General features: G+C 29.2%; 5 protein-coding genes across 5 annotated transcripts; 3 read left to right on the plus strand and 2 right to left on the minus strand.

The window, feature by feature from the left end:
* Window positions 1-903: 903 nt before the first annotated feature.
* Window positions 904-3,171, plus strand: PGO_110250 (RNase L inhibitor; the record flags this gene model as incomplete). Its single annotated transcript, XM_028688364.1, has 2 exons — window positions 904-2,734; window positions 3,146-3,171. The coding sequence occupies 2 exons, from the start codon at window positions 904-906 to the stop codon at window positions 3,169-3,171; spliced, it is 1,857 nt and encodes a 618-aa protein (XP_028544165.1).
* Window positions 3,172-6,238: 3,067 nt separating this feature from the next.
* On the plus strand, window positions 6,239-7,517 carry PGO_110260 (26S proteasome regulatory subunit RPN11; the record flags this gene model as incomplete). Its single annotated transcript, XM_028688365.1, has 3 exons — window positions 6,239-6,382; window positions 6,539-7,301; window positions 7,489-7,517. 3 exons carry the CDS (start codon window positions 6,239-6,241, stop codon window positions 7,515-7,517), a joined length of 936 nt encoding a protein of 311 aa, XP_028544166.1.
* A 1,135-nt stretch (window positions 7,518-8,652) lies between these two features.
* PGO_110270 (hypothetical protein) lies at window positions 8,653-9,506 on the plus strand (the record flags this gene model as incomplete). Its single annotated transcript, XM_028688366.1, has 4 exons — window positions 8,653-8,707; window positions 8,820-9,002; window positions 9,212-9,238; window positions 9,394-9,506. The coding sequence occupies 4 exons, from the start codon at window positions 8,653-8,655 to the stop codon at window positions 9,504-9,506; spliced, it is 378 nt and encodes a 125-aa protein (XP_028544167.1).
* Window positions 9,507-10,102: 596 nt separating this feature from the next.
* On the minus strand, window positions 10,103-10,879 carry PGO_110280 (hypothetical protein, conserved; the record flags this gene model as incomplete). The annotated part of the gene is made up of 1 exon (XM_028688367.1): window positions 10,103-10,879. One exon carries the CDS (start codon window positions 10,877-10,879, stop codon window positions 10,103-10,105), a length of 777 nt encoding a protein of 258 aa, XP_028544168.1.
* Window positions 10,880-12,651: 1,772 nt separating this feature from the next.
* On the minus strand, window positions 12,652-16,050 carry PGO_110290 (hypothetical protein, conserved; the record flags this gene model as incomplete). Its single annotated transcript, XM_028688368.1, has 1 exon — window positions 12,652-16,050. One exon carries the CDS (start codon window positions 16,048-16,050, stop codon window positions 12,652-12,654), a length of 3,399 nt encoding a protein of 1,132 aa, XP_028544169.1.
* Between the last annotated feature and the right edge of the window lie 1,692 nt (window positions 16,051-17,742).

Below are 17,742 nucleotides of genomic sequence, written 5' to 3' on the forward strand. Positions count from 1 at the left end.
AGTGGGAAATAAATAGGGCAAGCATTGAGAAGCATAAAAACGTAATCACAGAGGGTCAATAGAAGAAATTACAAAAATGTTCGCGTAAACTATAAACACCATTTATTTAACATACTAAATGAAAGTCCTACTTTAAAAAAAAAAAAAAAAAAAAAAAAAAAAAAAATAAAATTTTAATTAAAAAAGGATAAAATAAAAAAAAAAAAAAAAAAAAAAAAAAAAAAAAAAAAATTCTGCTTACAGGACACTAGATGAGTCTATCACAAACTTTTTCACACTACACATTACTTATAAAAGCAGTTGTATATAGAAATAGGTACAAAAACTACACGTGACAAACATTCCAGTAATCGTTTATAGGTGTACAGAACAGGATACCAATCAAGTCACACACACCCTTACCTCATATGCATACACTTATCATTCAAATGATTATTTAAATAGCACAGAAGATAAAAACCTTTAAATTATTAACTAGGTGTGGAAACTTTGTGTGTATCACCATTTGTTCTGAGTATTTTTCCCATGTATCCATCATTGACACATGTCAAAATAGTCATATGCGTGCATTGCACATAGGAACATTTTTAAATGTTCTCCAAACTTGGAAACCATACCCCACAAATATATGTATATATATATGAACACAAAATTGGATACGACGAAAGTATCCACACATCAATCCAGTTATACTCTCATCACGCACGCAAAAAGTTAAATAGAACAATATTTTTTTTTTTTTTTTCTTTTTTCACAAAAGAGCCAATAGAGAAAAGTACATATACCTACACAAATATATAACCTAGGTTGCATACCTACATACTGGTGTAAACCTGTAGGAATCACGTTTACACGTTTGTATTTAACTTATCCACGTACCTGCCCACCATCACCACTTCTACAATGAAAAAGAAGAACAAGGAAGACCTGTATAAGGAAAATAAACTAGAAGCGTCTAAACTAAGAATCGCCATTGTGAGTTCAGATAAATGTAAACCAAAAAAATGCCATCTTGAATGTAAAAAAAATTGCCCAATAGTGAAAACAGGAAAATTTTGCATAGAAGTAGAACACAGTTCAAAAATTGCATATATCAGTGAGACTTTGTGCATAGGATGTGGTATATGTGTAAAAAAATGTCCATTTTCAGCAATAACCATTATAAATTTACCAAAAGATATAAATAAAGATGTAGTTCATAGGTATGGGCCGAATACATTTAAATTACATAGATTACCTATACCCAAATTAGGACAAATATTGGGCTTAGTTGGTACGAATGGAATTGGAAAATCAACAGCATTAAAAATTTTATCATCAAAATTGAAACCAAATTTAGGAAAATTTAATAATCCACCAGAATGGAGAGATATATTATCTTTTTTTCGAGGAAATGAATTACAAATATTTTTCACAAAATTGTTGGAAGAACAATTGACACCAATTATAAAACCACAAAATGTTGATTTGATACCTAAACAGATTAAAGGAAATATTTTAGAAATTATTAATAAAAAAGATAAGCTAAATAAAAAAGATCAATATATGAGTGCCTTAGAATTGGATCATTTATTAGATAGAAATGTAGAAGATTTAAGTGGTGGAGAATTACAAAGATTTGCACTATTAATTTCTATTATTGGACAAACAACAAATGTATATATGTTTGATGAACCAAGTAGTTATTTAGATATTAAACAAAGAATATCTATGGCAAAAATAATTCATAGCTTAGTTAGACATGATAATTATATCATAGTTGTTGAGCATGATCTATCCATTTTAGATTATTTAAGTGATTATGTTTGTTGTTTATGGGGAAAAGCAGGAGCATATGGAGTTGTTACATCTCCATTTTCTGTACGAGAAGGAATTAATGTTTTCTTAGATGGATTTGTACCAACAGATAATTTAAGAATACGGGAAGAATCATTAAATTTTAAGCTAGCTACAGATCAAGATCTAACAGAAGATAAAAAAAGACTTCATTTTTATAATTATCCAACAATGAAAAAAACATTAAACAGTTTTACATTAACAATTAATAAAGGAAAATTCTCAGAATCAGAAATTTTTGTTCTATTAGGACAAAATGGAAGTGGAAAAAGTACATTCATACGACTTTTTGCAGGACTAATTCAACCAGATAATCTATCTAGTCTAAGTTTCTTAGAATCATTAAGTGTTTCTTATAAACCACAACAAATACAAGCAAAATATACAGGAACTGTTAGACAATTGCTCATGTCAAAATTGAAAGGATTATACACAGATCCATATTTTAATAATGAAATTATTAAACCGTTAAAGATTGAAGCTATTATGGATAATCAAGTATTGACCTTATCAGGTGGGGAGTTACAAAAAGTTGCAATTATTATAACACTTGCAAAAAATACCAATATTTACCTAATCGATGAACCATCTGCCTATCTAGATTCAGAACAGAGAATTATTGTCTCAAAAATTATTAAGAGATTCATACTTAACACTAACAAAACAGCATTTGTTGTAGAACATGATTTTATTATGGCTACATATCTTGCTGATCATGTTATTGTTTTTGATGGACAGGCAGGTGTTAATACTGTTGCAAACACACCACAAACTTTGGTAGCAGGAATGAATAAATTCTTAAAAATTATTGATGTTACATTTAGACGTGACCCAACCAATTATAGACCAAGAATTAACAAGTACGACAGTGTCAAGGACAAGGAGCAGAAACTTAATGGTACGTCTCTCAGCACGTCTTTCCATCCAAATTGCTTTCATTACAGCTGTTTTTAATCCCCACTACTTTGCATATATCTTCTGTGTTTTACGCTTGTACATTTTTATGTTTTTACATATTACATATTACATCTTGCATCTTGCATCTTGCATCTTGCATCTTACATCTTGCATCTTACATCTTGCATCTTACATCTTACATCTTGCATCTTGCATCTTACATCTTGCATCTTGCATCTTGCATCTTACATCTTGCATCTTACATCTTGCATCTTGCATCTTACATCTTGCATCTTGCATCTTGCATCTTGCATCTTACATCTTACATTTTTACGTTTTTTTTTTTTTTTTTTTTTTTTTTTTTTTCCATCTCGCAATCACGTTTTCCCCTTTTCCTCCTTTTCTTCCGTAGGCACTTATTTCATTATTGACGAATGAGGAGATGATACATACACAACAAACACAGACATGATCCTTAGTCCATAAACACAAATGGAACTTTACAACTGGTGAACCTTGTGTCAATAAATCTGCATGGGAAAAAAAAAAAAAATAAAATAAAAATAAAATGACCCCTCAATATCCTAATCGAATAAAAAGCTAACGGGAGAATGAATAAAAAATGCATACACACATATACCTCCCCGACCATCAAACAACTAAAAAAACATTTTCAGAAAAATTTACCTCCGATTTAATAATGTATAGCGAATCCTTTAGTAATAAACGTACGTATACAATTCTGAAACCAGCATGGTGCCACCCCAGGGGAGGGGAGGGGGAGGATGCACTCACCTCAATCTCTTCCTTGTGCTAATTTTTTGCCGTTTTTGTCTACACATATAAAAGTGTATATATATATATACATATATATATATATATACATATATATATATATATATACATATATATGCTGCTTTTTCCTTTTTTTTTTTTTCTTTCTTGCCCCTCCCACCCCCTTACTTATCACACATTATATATGCACATGTCCCTCATTTTAATTCATGACGCATGCACCCCCTCCCCCTTAATTGTGAACATAATTATCATTGATATATAACTTTTTAAATTTTTTTTTTTTTGGTTTAAATATTTTAAAATTGTCATTTTTTCTTTATCATTTCTTTAATATCATTTCTTTAATATCATTTCTTCATTATCTTTTTTTCATTCTCATTTCTTCATTATCTTTTTTTCATTCTCATTTCTTCATTATCTTTTTTTCATTCTCATTTCTTCATTCTCATTTCTTCATTCTCATTTCTTCATTCTCATTTCTTCATTCTCATTTCTTTATTATCATTTCTTTATTATCATTTCTTCATTATCTTTTTTTCATTCTCATTTCTTCATTCTCATTTCTTCATTCTCATTTCTTCATTCTCATTTCTTCATTCTCATTTCTTCATTCTCATTTCTTCATTCTCATTTCTTCATTCTCATTTCTTCATTCTCATTTCTTCATTCTCATTTCTTCATTCTCATTTCTTCATTCTCATTTCTTCATTCTCATTTCTTCATTCTCATTTCTTCATTCTCATTTCTTCATTCTCATTTCTTCATTCTCATTTCTTCATTCTCATTTCTTCATTCTCATTTCTTCATTCTCATTTCTTCATTCTCATTTCTTCATTCTCATTTCTTCATTCTCATTTCTTCATTCTCATTTCTTCATTCTCATTTCTTCATTCTCATTTCTTCATTCTCATTTCTTCATTCTCATTTCTTCATTCTCATTTCTTCATTATCCTTTTTTCATTATCATTTCTTTAATATTATTATATCCCTCTCTCCTTCCTTGCGTCTCACTTATTCGCTTTTCTCCGAATTCACATGCTAGCTACATTTTTTTTTTTTTTTTCTCGCCACTTTTAATGTGTATTGTATACCCATTAAGACATAAATGTAGGTAGCATATTTTAAAGAAAAATTTTCAAATAAATAGGACACAACAAATATTAAATAGTTAAATATGTACGTCAGACTCGTTACATAAGATGTGTTATTTCCTCTACTCTTGATGTTAGCAAAAGAAAGGACATTCAAACCATTGAGTTTGTGTGTGTGTGTATGAGTATGGGTACAGGAACATATCATGTAAACAAAATACTTTCTTAATATCACACCATTTTCATAGGTAATAATATATAGTGTACATAACCAAAAAAAAAAAAAAAAAAAAAATGAGTGAACTCATAAAATCATCCACAATTGAATCACATTTTGTTGGAACTAATTAATATGTATAACTTTTTTTTCCTTTTTTTTCCTTTTTTTTCTTCTTTCATATATATAACAATATGTGTAAAAAAGAGATAATTTTTCTGTATGCACAGAAATACTTAAAAACTTTATACTCCACGCACTTTTCTCACACACAGTTAGTTGCTCTTTATAGTTCACTTTTTAACTAATTTCATTCTAATTAATTTCATGATAGGAATTTAAAACTATGGCCAATAAAAAAAAAAAAAAAAAAAAAAAAAAAAAAAAAGAAGATAAATATTACATATATGATTTACTAAATTTCAAGTTTTTATTTTTTCAAATGAAAATCCCCATTTTTTTTTTATTTTCTTTATTTTTTATTGGCCATAGTTTTAAGTTCCACTAAAGAAGTTATATTATACACCATTCCCCCGTTCCTCTTCCATTTTGTGCATTAGCACTGAATAAAAATTGTAGTGATTGAATAGTATTTCTGTAAACCAATTTTGTAAACCAATTTTTTGAACTAATTTTTTTGAACTCATATTATGCCTTTTTTTTTTTTTTTTTTTTTTTTTTTTTTTCGTATACTTTTTTCCAACGCCATTTTGCGAGTTTCCTCACGCCCTCGTGTAAATTCCATTATCTGTATTCACAATATAATTTTCACCCATCGAATCGTCAAGAAAACCGTGCTACCATTTGTTTTTTTTTTAGCACAAAAAGCTAACAATACACATGGGTATTACACATACCCAGCTACGTAATGAAATACATTTAACTCATTTTGAGATTCAACCCTTTTTGCATCCATAAAATACATACCTCTTGTTCTTTTTGGTTTGCCCTTGTAAAAATTAAGACTCAAAGTGATAACAGCATAAACGCAAACATATCTGCTACACATAAATAATTCACACATTCACATATCCACACATTTGTATCTTTACCGTCAGAAAATCTGCACACATATATATTCACGTACATGTGTATATATACATACTAAACGTGTGTGTGAATAAGAGGCAGCATTTTCATACGCTCCTACATGCACGTACATGTGAAACAATACCAACTTAGCATGTTGTAGGAAAAAATAATCCCAATCTTGCAACGTGTACAATTATTCGCAAGTGCTGAATGATAGGCACATAAGAAGCAGATATATATGCATATATATATACATGCATACATGCATACATGCGTACACCCTCTCGTGCAACACCCATTCAGAAAAAACTGATCACACAAATTTGCTAGGAAAAGTTACCCTCATTATACAAAGATACAAATTATAATGGCAGGAATTCCCTCGTCTTTACGTGAACTATTTTATTCCTTTTCTGATGGAAATGGAATGAACAATGAAACGTTGGCTGACACCAGTGAGCAGGTGTATATATCCCCACTCGCGCTTCTAAAAATTTTGAAACATGGACGGGTAATACACAAGATGGCAGAAGATGTTACATGTGTTAGTGGAGTCATTCATCCACTCGCTCTTTCATTCGTTCGTTCATCCATTCTTCTATTAATTATGTCACTAATTATTCTACTCATTCCCCTTTTTTACCTATTTTTCTCGCACATGCCAAAGGCAGGAGTACCGATGGAAGTAATGGGACTCATGCTGGGAGAAATTGTAGATGAGTATACAATCAGAATTGTAGACGTTTTTGCAATGCCACAATCAGGTAATAGTGTTAGTGTTGAAGCAGTGGATCCTGTATATCAAACGAATATGTTAGAAGAATTAAAAAAAACGGGAAGACATGAAATGGTTGTTGGATGGTATCATTCACATCCAGGTTTTGGTTGCTGGTTATCTGGAACAGATGTAAATACACAAAAAAGTTTTGAACAATTAAATCAAAGAACAATTGGAGTTGTTGTAGATCCAATTCAATCAGTAAAAGGAAAAGTTGTGATCGATTGTTTTCGATTAATAAATCCTCACATGCTTATGCTAGGACAAGAACCGAGACAAACAACATCAAACATTGGCTATCTAACAAAACCATCATTAACAGCACTAGTACATGGTTTAAACAGAAATTATTATTCCATAGTTATTAATTACAGAAAAAATGAATTAGAAAAAAATATGCTTTTAAATTTACATAAAGATATATGGGCCAACCCTTTAAAACTACTTGATTTCAATGAACAAAAAAAAAATACAGATGAAACTTTAAATAGTATTAAAAAATTAACAAGTTTATATAATAAAAATTTGAGAAATGAAATTAAGAAAACCAATGAACAAATACTTTTAGAAAATATTGGAAAAATAGATGCAAAAAAAAGAATACAAAATTCAGTGGAAACTTTGCTAAACGATTCTATTCTTACATGTATCGGTAGGGAATTATTTCTCCAACAGAAGAGATTATCCACCTCTCTACTTCTCACATATGTATACATATCCTGTACCATTCTTCCATCTTTTGTAAATGTTTAAAACGTTATTACATAAGATATGCCATATTTTTTTTTACCTTTTTATATTTCCTTTTTTTTTTTTTTTTTTAAATTCTTCTTTTACAGGAACGATGGCAAACACCCTGTTCTTTTAAAGCCGACATTTTATTTTTTTAGAGAAAACCCTCTTTTTTCTTTCCCCCTTCCCCTTCTTTCTTCTTTTTTTGTAATGCAAAACTTGCATGTAAATGAAAATTATTAGGAATTATTCTTTGTGTCTTGGGTTTCGAAATTCCTATAAAGCCATGTTTTCATTTAATGGTGATGTTAATAGGATTCTCAAGGATTAGCATTCATACTGTGTTCATATAAACAAAATCAACAGATGAGTAAAAGTGTGTATCTTTACCTATGCAACTAAATTACGTACACAGAGATTATGAGGATATGCTTAACACCTCATACAAGTAGAAGCTTTTTCTTTTTTTTTTTTCCCCCCCCCCCTTTTTTTCCTTTCTTTTTCTTTCTTTTTCTTTTCCCTTTTGCATGTCTTCTCCCATTTTGCGACCCTTTAATTTTAAAAATTAACATAACGTGTTTCATGTTTTTAATTTACTTATATTCAACGTAATAACTTATTCTTGAAAAGTTCACACATTTATATGTATATCAACATTTTAAATGTATATTAGCACAATAATTTTCTTCATTTTTCTTCATTCTTCTTCATTTGTTCACTCGTATATTTCTATCTCAATAGGAAGATCGAGAGGGGCATGAAAAAATTACCACATTAACATATTCTTTACTCAATGTATAGAGAATAGTGGAGTGCAGGAAAACATGTGCAACTCGATTCTCAATTTTTTACACATGTAATGATTTGCTTTCACTACGGGTATGAACTCTTTTTAAAATGGTAGCCATTCATGTTATATGGAAAAAAGAAAAAAATTAAAATGTCCCAATTTGAACCAAAAAAAAAAAAAAAAAAATTGTGGCGTGTAGGTTTTTTTTTTTTTTTTTTTTTTTTTTTTAAATTCTCACAACACCCATTTGCGAATGTTCAAATTATTTTTAGCAAAGGAGTTGTTAAATTGTGCATAAAAAAAAAAAAAAAATTGAAAAGGATTAATAAATGTTTGCATGTTACCTTTTGGTAAAATATCATAATAGAGTTTTACACACACATACATACATTACAATGAACGTATATTCCTCCGTACACCCACCCAAAGTACACATTACACTCCTTTCCCTCAATTTGATTCTCCTCTTCGACAAAGAAATATGATCAAAGGAGCCCTTTTTTTCATTTCCTGCATCATCTTTTCCATTCTAAATTGTAAACCATATATACTTACCAAAGCTACACCCTTACATATGCGAATATCTCTAATTCAATAGTTCACTCCCCCATTTTGTATCTATTATTTTACTACGCACCTCTATATCAGGTGTAATGTCCAGGTATAAAGAATGCTCATCTGTAACAAATGATGAAGAAATTTTATCTTATTGTAAAAATGAATCTGATTGTTACATTAAAGACATAGAAAACTCTGACTATTCATCAATTTCATGTATTTGTAAAAAATATATGGATGAATACTTTTTTGCTGGACCAGATTGTTCAATAAGTAAACTTTTCTCCTTCATTTCTTTTTACTTATTTTATTTTGACCTATTTTGTCTTTTCACTCCCTATATGAAAATGATTTAGTAATGTGATCAGATTCATTTTTACACTAATCCTTTTCTCATTTATATATCCCTTTATCGATTTTTTCATTTTTATCTCTTTTTTACAAATTTTACCCCGAATTACCTACTTTTTCATTCCTTCCAGAAATTTCTTACCACTACGAAACGTTGAGTAATAACCAAATATTTTACACACTCAAAGAAGAAATCTATTTTATGGAATCATTTCATCTGTTTACTTTTTTCTTTACATTATGTCTTTTTTCTTTCACTTATATTTTCCCACACACACACACCCCTACCCAAAATATTCTATGTTCTTAACAGAAAATAACGAAGTTATGAATACGAACTGGATTGAAGACTTATTCAATATGAACACGTGGAAAAATGAGGAAAATCGAGTGGGGAAAATTTGTATCAATCCCAATTGTAGATAGCTTTTTTTATCAGTTATGTTTTATTTGTATCCTATCTTATTCTATTTTATTATATATATTATTGTTAATTTTTCTTCAAAATAAAAAACAAATGAAGAGCAATCAAAAAGAAATTCCACCTACTTCACGAAATCATCAAAAATGGAGCTAAACAAAATACATTACGAACGAACAAACACCACAGACACAGGATGGTGTGGCAGAGACAAATACGTAATTCATAAAATATTGCACTTTCAGATGCAAGAAAATGGTTAGTCTTTTTAAAAAGCATACATGCTCTTCTCTCAGTCACTTGAAGAGACATATATAAATTTCTCACCAAGCAGTTCTTTTTTGTAAATACAAGATTAAGCTTTTCTAGTAAAATAATAAATCAAGCAAGACAACGCGAGTGATTCAGAGACACTTGTGAAGGGAGGGTAGTAATATGGATCATAAGAACCAATCGCATATATCCGAACTGAATGATACACCCAATTTTTTTTTTTTTTTTTTTTTTTTTTTTACGAGTATTGATGATAAGCACGAAAACATATGCATAGACGCATAACTTGGCAAGCAACAACTATATTTTTTCTTTCTATAAATCCCTGTCACTCCTCGGATAGCTCTTCCTTAAGGATCTGTTCATACTCATGCAATAAATTACTTTTTATGCTACGTGCCACTTTCATATATTCCTTCTGGGCAGGCTTCAGAAGCTCATCCAAATCTTCGTTAATCATTGCATAAATATTTTTTTTTTTCTTTCTAATATCTTCTAACACCTTATTTTCATACTCGTAAAATTCATTTATTTTTCTCTCCTCCTCGGCAATACTTGGAATATCTTCTTCATAAACTTTTTCAAAGTCTATTGTATTTTTTTCCTTTTTAACTTTATCAGTTATATCTTTCAATATGGTGAGTTGGTTTACTAACGTTTCGTTTTTGTTACCTACATTTAATTTAACAATTCCGTTATCATCCCTACGTGTCCCTTCTTCTTCTTCTTCTTCCAAATCGTTATCACCATCATCATCATCTGACCCGTCTTCCCCATTGTCATCGTTATTATCTTCAGTATCATCATCATCATTAATAGCTTCAATTCGTCCGCTTAAAAAAGATGTGTTTACTGACCTTTTATGTGTATCCAATTCTCCCAGTCGTCCCCTACTACTCGCACTTTGCAAACCACCCATTTGATCCACCTCTTCACTCCTAACCGAAGAATTATCAGAAGAAGATTCATTCAATAAAGAATCACATCCTTCACATCCACCATCTGTACCTTTATTATGTCTCCAATTTTCAGCATTTACAAATGTCATTGAGACATTATGAACACACAGTAGAATAAGCATAAAACAACCTATGAACACTTTCATGCTTTCAATATTTTCAAACATGTAGAATATCCCCTTTATTAACTGTATAAATATATGAACAACAGTAATCTGTACTCAGAAATGAAGAACGAAAAAAAATAATAAAACAGAATAGAACAAAACAGCTTAATTGGGAATACTAAACACATAACATAAAATGTTACACGTCCGAAAAAGGTTACAAAAAAAAAAAAAAAAACCTAACCTTATAGTATATATAGTTCTGTTATTGCAAACATTCACTAAACAAAATAAATAAATAAAATACAACAAGGAAATAAAAACTTATCTGGAATAATGTACAAAATTTGAAGCAAGTCTTTGTGGGCGCTTCTGTTAGACAAATTTTGTAATGTGGAAAAAAAAATGGACAAAGCACATTTTTTATCTTTTTTATTTTTTTTTATCTTTTTTTTATTTTCTTTTTAATTAAATATACGCATATATACACACACTTCTGTAAAAATGAAAAAAAAAATTGCATCCAACGAAGTACTGTCAAAATGGAAAACACAAGCTAACGACGTAATTTTGTTCTATTTTTTTGGAAAGCCTAAACGGAAAAAAAAAAATAAAAAAAAAATATAAAAATTATGAACGTTCATAATTTAATATATAGCTATATCTATTTATTACCTTTATTTTTATTTTATTTTTTTTTTAAGCTAGCCAAGGATAAGATATAGCTAATTGTTCCTCACTGCTAAAGGAAACGTAATTCTACACACTCAGTCGCTTCTTTATCCAAAAATATCCTGAACAAATGATAAAAAAAAGTTGAAGAAGAAAAAAAAGTCAATTTAACGTGACATTGTTTATCATTTGTTTAAATGTTTCTATCGAATAACTGAATTTTTTTTTCTTTTTTTTCATTGGATTGATTCGACCAAAAATAAAATTTCCAATTTTTACAACATTAGGGGATACCAAAAAAATACAGCATAAAAAATCTAAAAGGTAAATAATCTCATACAATTCAAAATTAACATATTGAGCTATGTAAAGTAATAGTTCATTATTTTTTAATTCTATACGGTCTAAATCCTTGAAAGACTATATATCAACAGACTTGTGTCTCGTATCCATTGTATGCTTTTTAAAATCATTGAAAATTTCCTCCCCCGTAAACTTCTTGCAATACCAAAATTTACATTTTTAATTTCTTTCAGTTTTTTCCATTTTTCGTACTTTTCCCATCATTCCTATTTTACTTACAACTCCGTACAACACCACATCAAGGTAAAAAAATGAAAAAGCCAAAGTAAAATTTTAACGATCTCTTAGTTCCAGGGTTTTGTTCACAAAATTGTTACAGCGCCAAAAAGATGTACGTAAATGAATATACGTATATCTCAAAATGCTTAAGCAAAAAAAATAAGAATCAATCATAAAGAAATGTGAAATTTTTAGCAAATAAGCTAGAAATATGAAAATTATGAAGCAAAAGAGGCAATCAAACAACTTACCATGTAAAAAAAAAAAAAAACGACAAAAAAAAAAGCATAAATAGACAACATCATAATATGGTCGAAAAACAAATTATTAAAAAATGCAAAATGAAAACTATAAAAACGTTATCAGAATGTCAGAAGACAAAAAACATTTTTAAAGCAGTTATATATGTATAAAAAATGGAATCTACCATTTTTATAAATGGGAAACACAAAAGTGCTATTCGTGCATATTTTCAAAAAGTATGCACGATTACTTACAATGTTAAAAAAAAAAAAAAAAAAAAAAAAAAATCGAAACTAAAATAATCTAATTCTTATCTATTTCTTCTTCTTTTCACTCAATTTTTCAAAATCATGAAATTCTTGAATTATTTGTTTATCAGAAGGCACTGGATTTTTTAATTCATCCTTTATTTTTTTTTCCATTTCTTTCAATTTTTTATATTCTTTGTTAATTTTCTTTATTTCACTTTTTATTTCTTTTCTATTTAAAGTATTTTCATTTGGTTCTTCAGACACACTTAATAACGAAGTTTCGTGTGTAGCAAAACCTTTTTTCCCCAAGGGGCCTATATAATTATGTCTTGAATTAGATCTATCCTTCGACATTACTGTATTTTCTTTTAAAACATTGTTAGACAATTTATTCTTTTTATTACTTTTTCCAGCTGTGTTATTAATGAAACTTTCACTACTGCTTTTTTTTTTTTCTTTTTTGGTTTTTTCCATGTTCTTCTGCTTTTTATCAACACTCGCTTGTGCTTTGTCAATGCCTGACTGAATCACTTTTTGAGCTTTATCCACACCTTCTTGTGCTTTATCAACACCTTTTTGTACTACCTTTTGTGCATTGTCTACCCCTTTTTGTGCTTTATTGACCCCTTTTTGTGCTACCTTTTGTGCATTGTCTACCCCTTTTTGTACTACCTTTTGTGCATTATCTACCCCTTTTTGTGCCTTATCGACTCCTTTTTGTACTACCTTTTGTGCATTGTCTACCCCTTTTTGTACCTTATCGACTCCTTTTTGTACTACCTTTTGTGCATTGTCTACCCCTTTTTGTACTACCTTTTGTGCTTTATTGACCCCTTTTTGTGCTACCTTTTGTGCATTGTCTACCCCTTTTTGTACTACCTTTTGTGCTTTATTGACCCCTTTTTGTGCTACCTTTTTCACTTTTTTTTTCCCTTTTTCTATACCTTTTTTCGATTCCTTTTTAAGTTTATCAACTCCATTTATGGCCTTGTTAATAATTCTATTAGCACCGTCGCTCGCTACATTCACAGCATTATGAACGACATTTTTCCCTTGTTCTTTGAGATGCTTGCCTTTCTTTTTTGTTTCATCCTTAAGTTTGTTCATGCCATTCTTTCCGACATTTTTTAGGTTCTCGACACTATTTTTTGCTTCAGTTTTAAGTTTATTCACATTTTCTTTCGCTACCCTTTTTGCCTCCTTAGCAAATGTTTTTCCTTCCTTTTTAATGCGAGAAGCACCGTTTAATACGTGCTTCTTAGATTTATTAATACTCTTCTTAGTTAATTTTTTAATTTTTCCTACCATTTTATTAGCTTTATTTGACAGTTGGTCTAAGTTAAAATTCTTACTTATAGCGTTAGAAATTTTGTTTGTTGCTTTATCTATTAAATGGTTAGACCCAGTTTTTAACAAATTACTAAATGTGTTTTTAACTCCTAAAGATGAAGGATTGAATTTCTCTTCGTATTCCTCTTCATCATCATCATCGTCCTCATCATCATCATCATCATCGTCCTTATCATCGTACTCATCTTCATCATCATCGTACTCATCTTCATCATCATCGTCCTCATCATCGTACTCATCTTCATCATCATCGTACTCATCTTCATCATCATCGTACTCATCATCATCTTCATCATCGTATTCAACATCGTCATTATATTCTTCCATATCTCCGACGTCGTCGTCTACCTCATCATCATATTCTTGTCCGCCTTCTACTTCTTCGTCGTCTTCATAATAATCATCATCGTATTCGTCCCCCAGTTCATAATCTTGAATCTCCCCTGATATGTGAACAAATGATTCATTATCTCCTAAATACTTTCGGTTTTCTTGCAAGGTAGATGCATCCATTACAATATTGTCCATTTTACCAATCATCTTATTACTGTAATCGTCATGATCCGTAACTTCATTGAACAAATTCATAGAGTCAGATTCAGATATAGGAAAACCTGAGGAAACATTAAAAGAGGAATCTTCATATCTTTTGTCTTCCTCCTCAGAATTTATTATTCCATTGCCTTGTAATACCTCTCTGTGCATTTGAAAATTTTCGTTTTTCATACTTTCCGAAACATCCGAATGATTTTCAAACATATTATTTTGTAAAATTGATTTGAAAAATATTTCACACTCGTTATTTGTGCTTTCCCAAGAACCCTTCTCCATCGTTTCACTTGCTGAATATATAAATTGGTGACTTTTAATACCTACTTCTTTCGTTTGGGTTGTTTCTCCTTGTACATCCATTTCTGCCTCTTCCTCCCCTGCGTTCGTGAATATAGAATCTAATTTTCCATCATGCTGTAATATATCATAGCAATAAAATATTTTGCTAACAGAGTTTATGAAAATTTCATCTATATCTTTTTCTGCGATTATGTCGATATGACCATTTTCCCCATTTGTGTTGCTATTCTTTAATAAAGTTATTACCTTTTTTTTCATCATAAAAGAATCTTTTAAATTTCCTAGTATTTCATAAAGTGAAACATTTTCAATATTGATATCGGACGTGTCAGACATCGATGTCGACTTAATATCTCTTGCCTCTGATTCATGATTGCACTCTTTTAAATGATCTCTTTCACTTTCCAATCTGTATTTAACGATTGAAGGAATATTTATTCTACTATCCGCACTATCTAAGTAGTTAATAATGTAGTCAATAGTTTCGACATATTCCGAATTGATGCATGAATTAATATTATCATTTTTTAGCTCGACATTTGATAAGATAGAATCATTTGATTCGACTGATCTATCCATTTTCTTGTATTCATGGTCTAGTATCTCTTCCGTATCATTACTTTGATCACCTTTTGGCAAAAAGGACATATAATCTAGAGATTTATCTAATCCTTTAAATAACTCACTCTTATTATTTTCACTTAATTTTTCTAAATTTAAATTAAATGTATACCTCATGTAACAGTAGATAGTAGATTCTTCACCTGAGTTTTTCTGATAAACCTTACGTAACATATGAACATCATTCTCAATAGACTCCTCCGTTGATATTACTTTCATATTGCTTTCGTCTTGTACAACATATTCCTCACCATCATCACTTTGCTGTTCCTCACCATCAGATTCAGTGTCATCATCAGCATTGTCATCTTCATCTGTGTCGCTCAAGTTTTGTAAACTTGCGGTGCTATTATTCCTCATAGACTCATTTATACTTTTAATTTTGTCTATTTCTTGAACAATTAAGGCCCTTTCAAGGATATTTTCCTTTATTTTTTCAAAAATTTTAATCTTAATATTTTTTCCATTTTGAATTATGTTCTTCTCTTTCTTCAAATGCTCATGTGATAACAACAAATCCTTATCAACTAACTCTATTTTTAGATTAATTTTTTTATCATGAAACTTTTCACAATACAGTACCGGGAAGCAAAAAAGTACAAAGCAAAAAATAGCAACTAATACGTTAAAATTTCCCATATTTCTATACTATTTAATATTCAAATTAATATAACGTATAATTTGAAAAAAAAAAAAAAAAAATGCATATTAATCTGTAGAACAAAATGCAATAAGGAAATACAAAATGCACCTTTTGTTATTCGAGGCTCTTGTAAAATTGTGTCTTATTTTATAGACTTCTTAACATGTATGTAGGAGCCGTTTAATCAAATAGTATATTTTTTTAATTTACCAAATAAAATGGAGATTATGTTTTATTTATTTATAATTTTTTTTTTTTACATTTTATTTAAAAAAAATATATATTTAAATTTTTCTTTGTATTATTTATTAAATCAACATTTTAATTTAAAAATGTGTAAAAAGAAAAAAAAAAAGAATAAACCTATACAACGTTTTTTTTTTTTTTTTTTTTTTTCTATTATTACCCCCCAAATAGCTACAAAAAAGTGAGGATACTGTAGAAATAAAGCTAAAATATGGAAATTAAAATGTAGCTATTTTAATTAGTTACATGACCTTTTCAGGACAAATTATTTTTAATCCCATTTTTTTTAAAACATTTTTGGAAAGTTAGCTAGCCGTTTTGCGTTATTTCACATCATTGAGAAAAAAATGTCTGAACAGTACAGAATGTAATTTTTACTCACGACATTTTAGCTGTTTTTTTTTTTTTTTTTTTTTTTTTTTTTATATTTAGCATGAGAGAAATTCTGTATTTTGTGTGTAGCTTAAATAGTGCTACATTATGTACTTTCTCCTTATTTGATGTTTTAGGGAAAAATATAAAACTCAAACACTGAAACATTTTATGTCTCCCGCTTTTTTGTATCTCTATAAAAGGGTTGCACATTCTTTTTTTATTCAAGTGTATTTGTACAAAAATTGTTTTGTAATTTTAGATACATAATGTCAAATTAGCATAAATAGTGTAAGACAAAATTAAGGAGCAAAAATTCTAAAATCTTGTTTGTCTATGGAGAAACTTAGAGAAGATACAAATTGATTTAGCACCTTAATGTCACAGCTTGCAACAACATGACACTTTGAGAATGAACTAAAATTTAATTTTTTTGCACAACTGTGTGTAAATGAAGATAGAAGATCTTATATTGTGATAAAAAATGAAAAAAAAAAAAAAAAGTAGCAAGACAAAAAAAAAAAAAAAAATATATATTTCGCTACATGGGTATTCCGATGATAATCTCCTTAAACAGATCTCCCATCTTTGAATGAGAAATCCAAAGTGATATTCGTGTATATAATCCCTCTATTAACCGAGAATTGGACAAGTTTAAATCTTCATCCCAGCTTATCATTTTTAATGCATAATAGTGTTTTCAGGTAACAATCTGTGTTAAAAAGTAAATGAGAAGCGGGGTATCTATTCTCCTTTGAAATGTTAAATGTCACCACAACTTTGATTTACTTTTGCAAAGAGGTATTGCTTCTTCCTATATGTTAAACCTTTAACACTATACGTATTTTTCAAACGTTACCATATAATAATCATTATAATGCTTCATTATTAAATATTCAAAACTCTTATTATTAATTGATGGTTAGGATTTTTTGAGACAAATTATTGCGAAATTAATTCAAAGCACAAATAATTCTTAATATATTTTGTATTCCATGAACAACTATGTTTTATGAACACGTATGATGGAAAAAAAAAAAAAAAAAAAAAATCACGTATTAATTTACGTA

Source organism: Plasmodium gonderi, assembly GCF_002157705.1.
Source record: "Plasmodium gonderi DNA, contig: Chr11, whole genome shotgun sequence".
NCBI lineage: Eukaryota > Apicomplexa > Aconoidasida > Haemosporida > Plasmodiidae > Plasmodium > Plasmodium gonderi.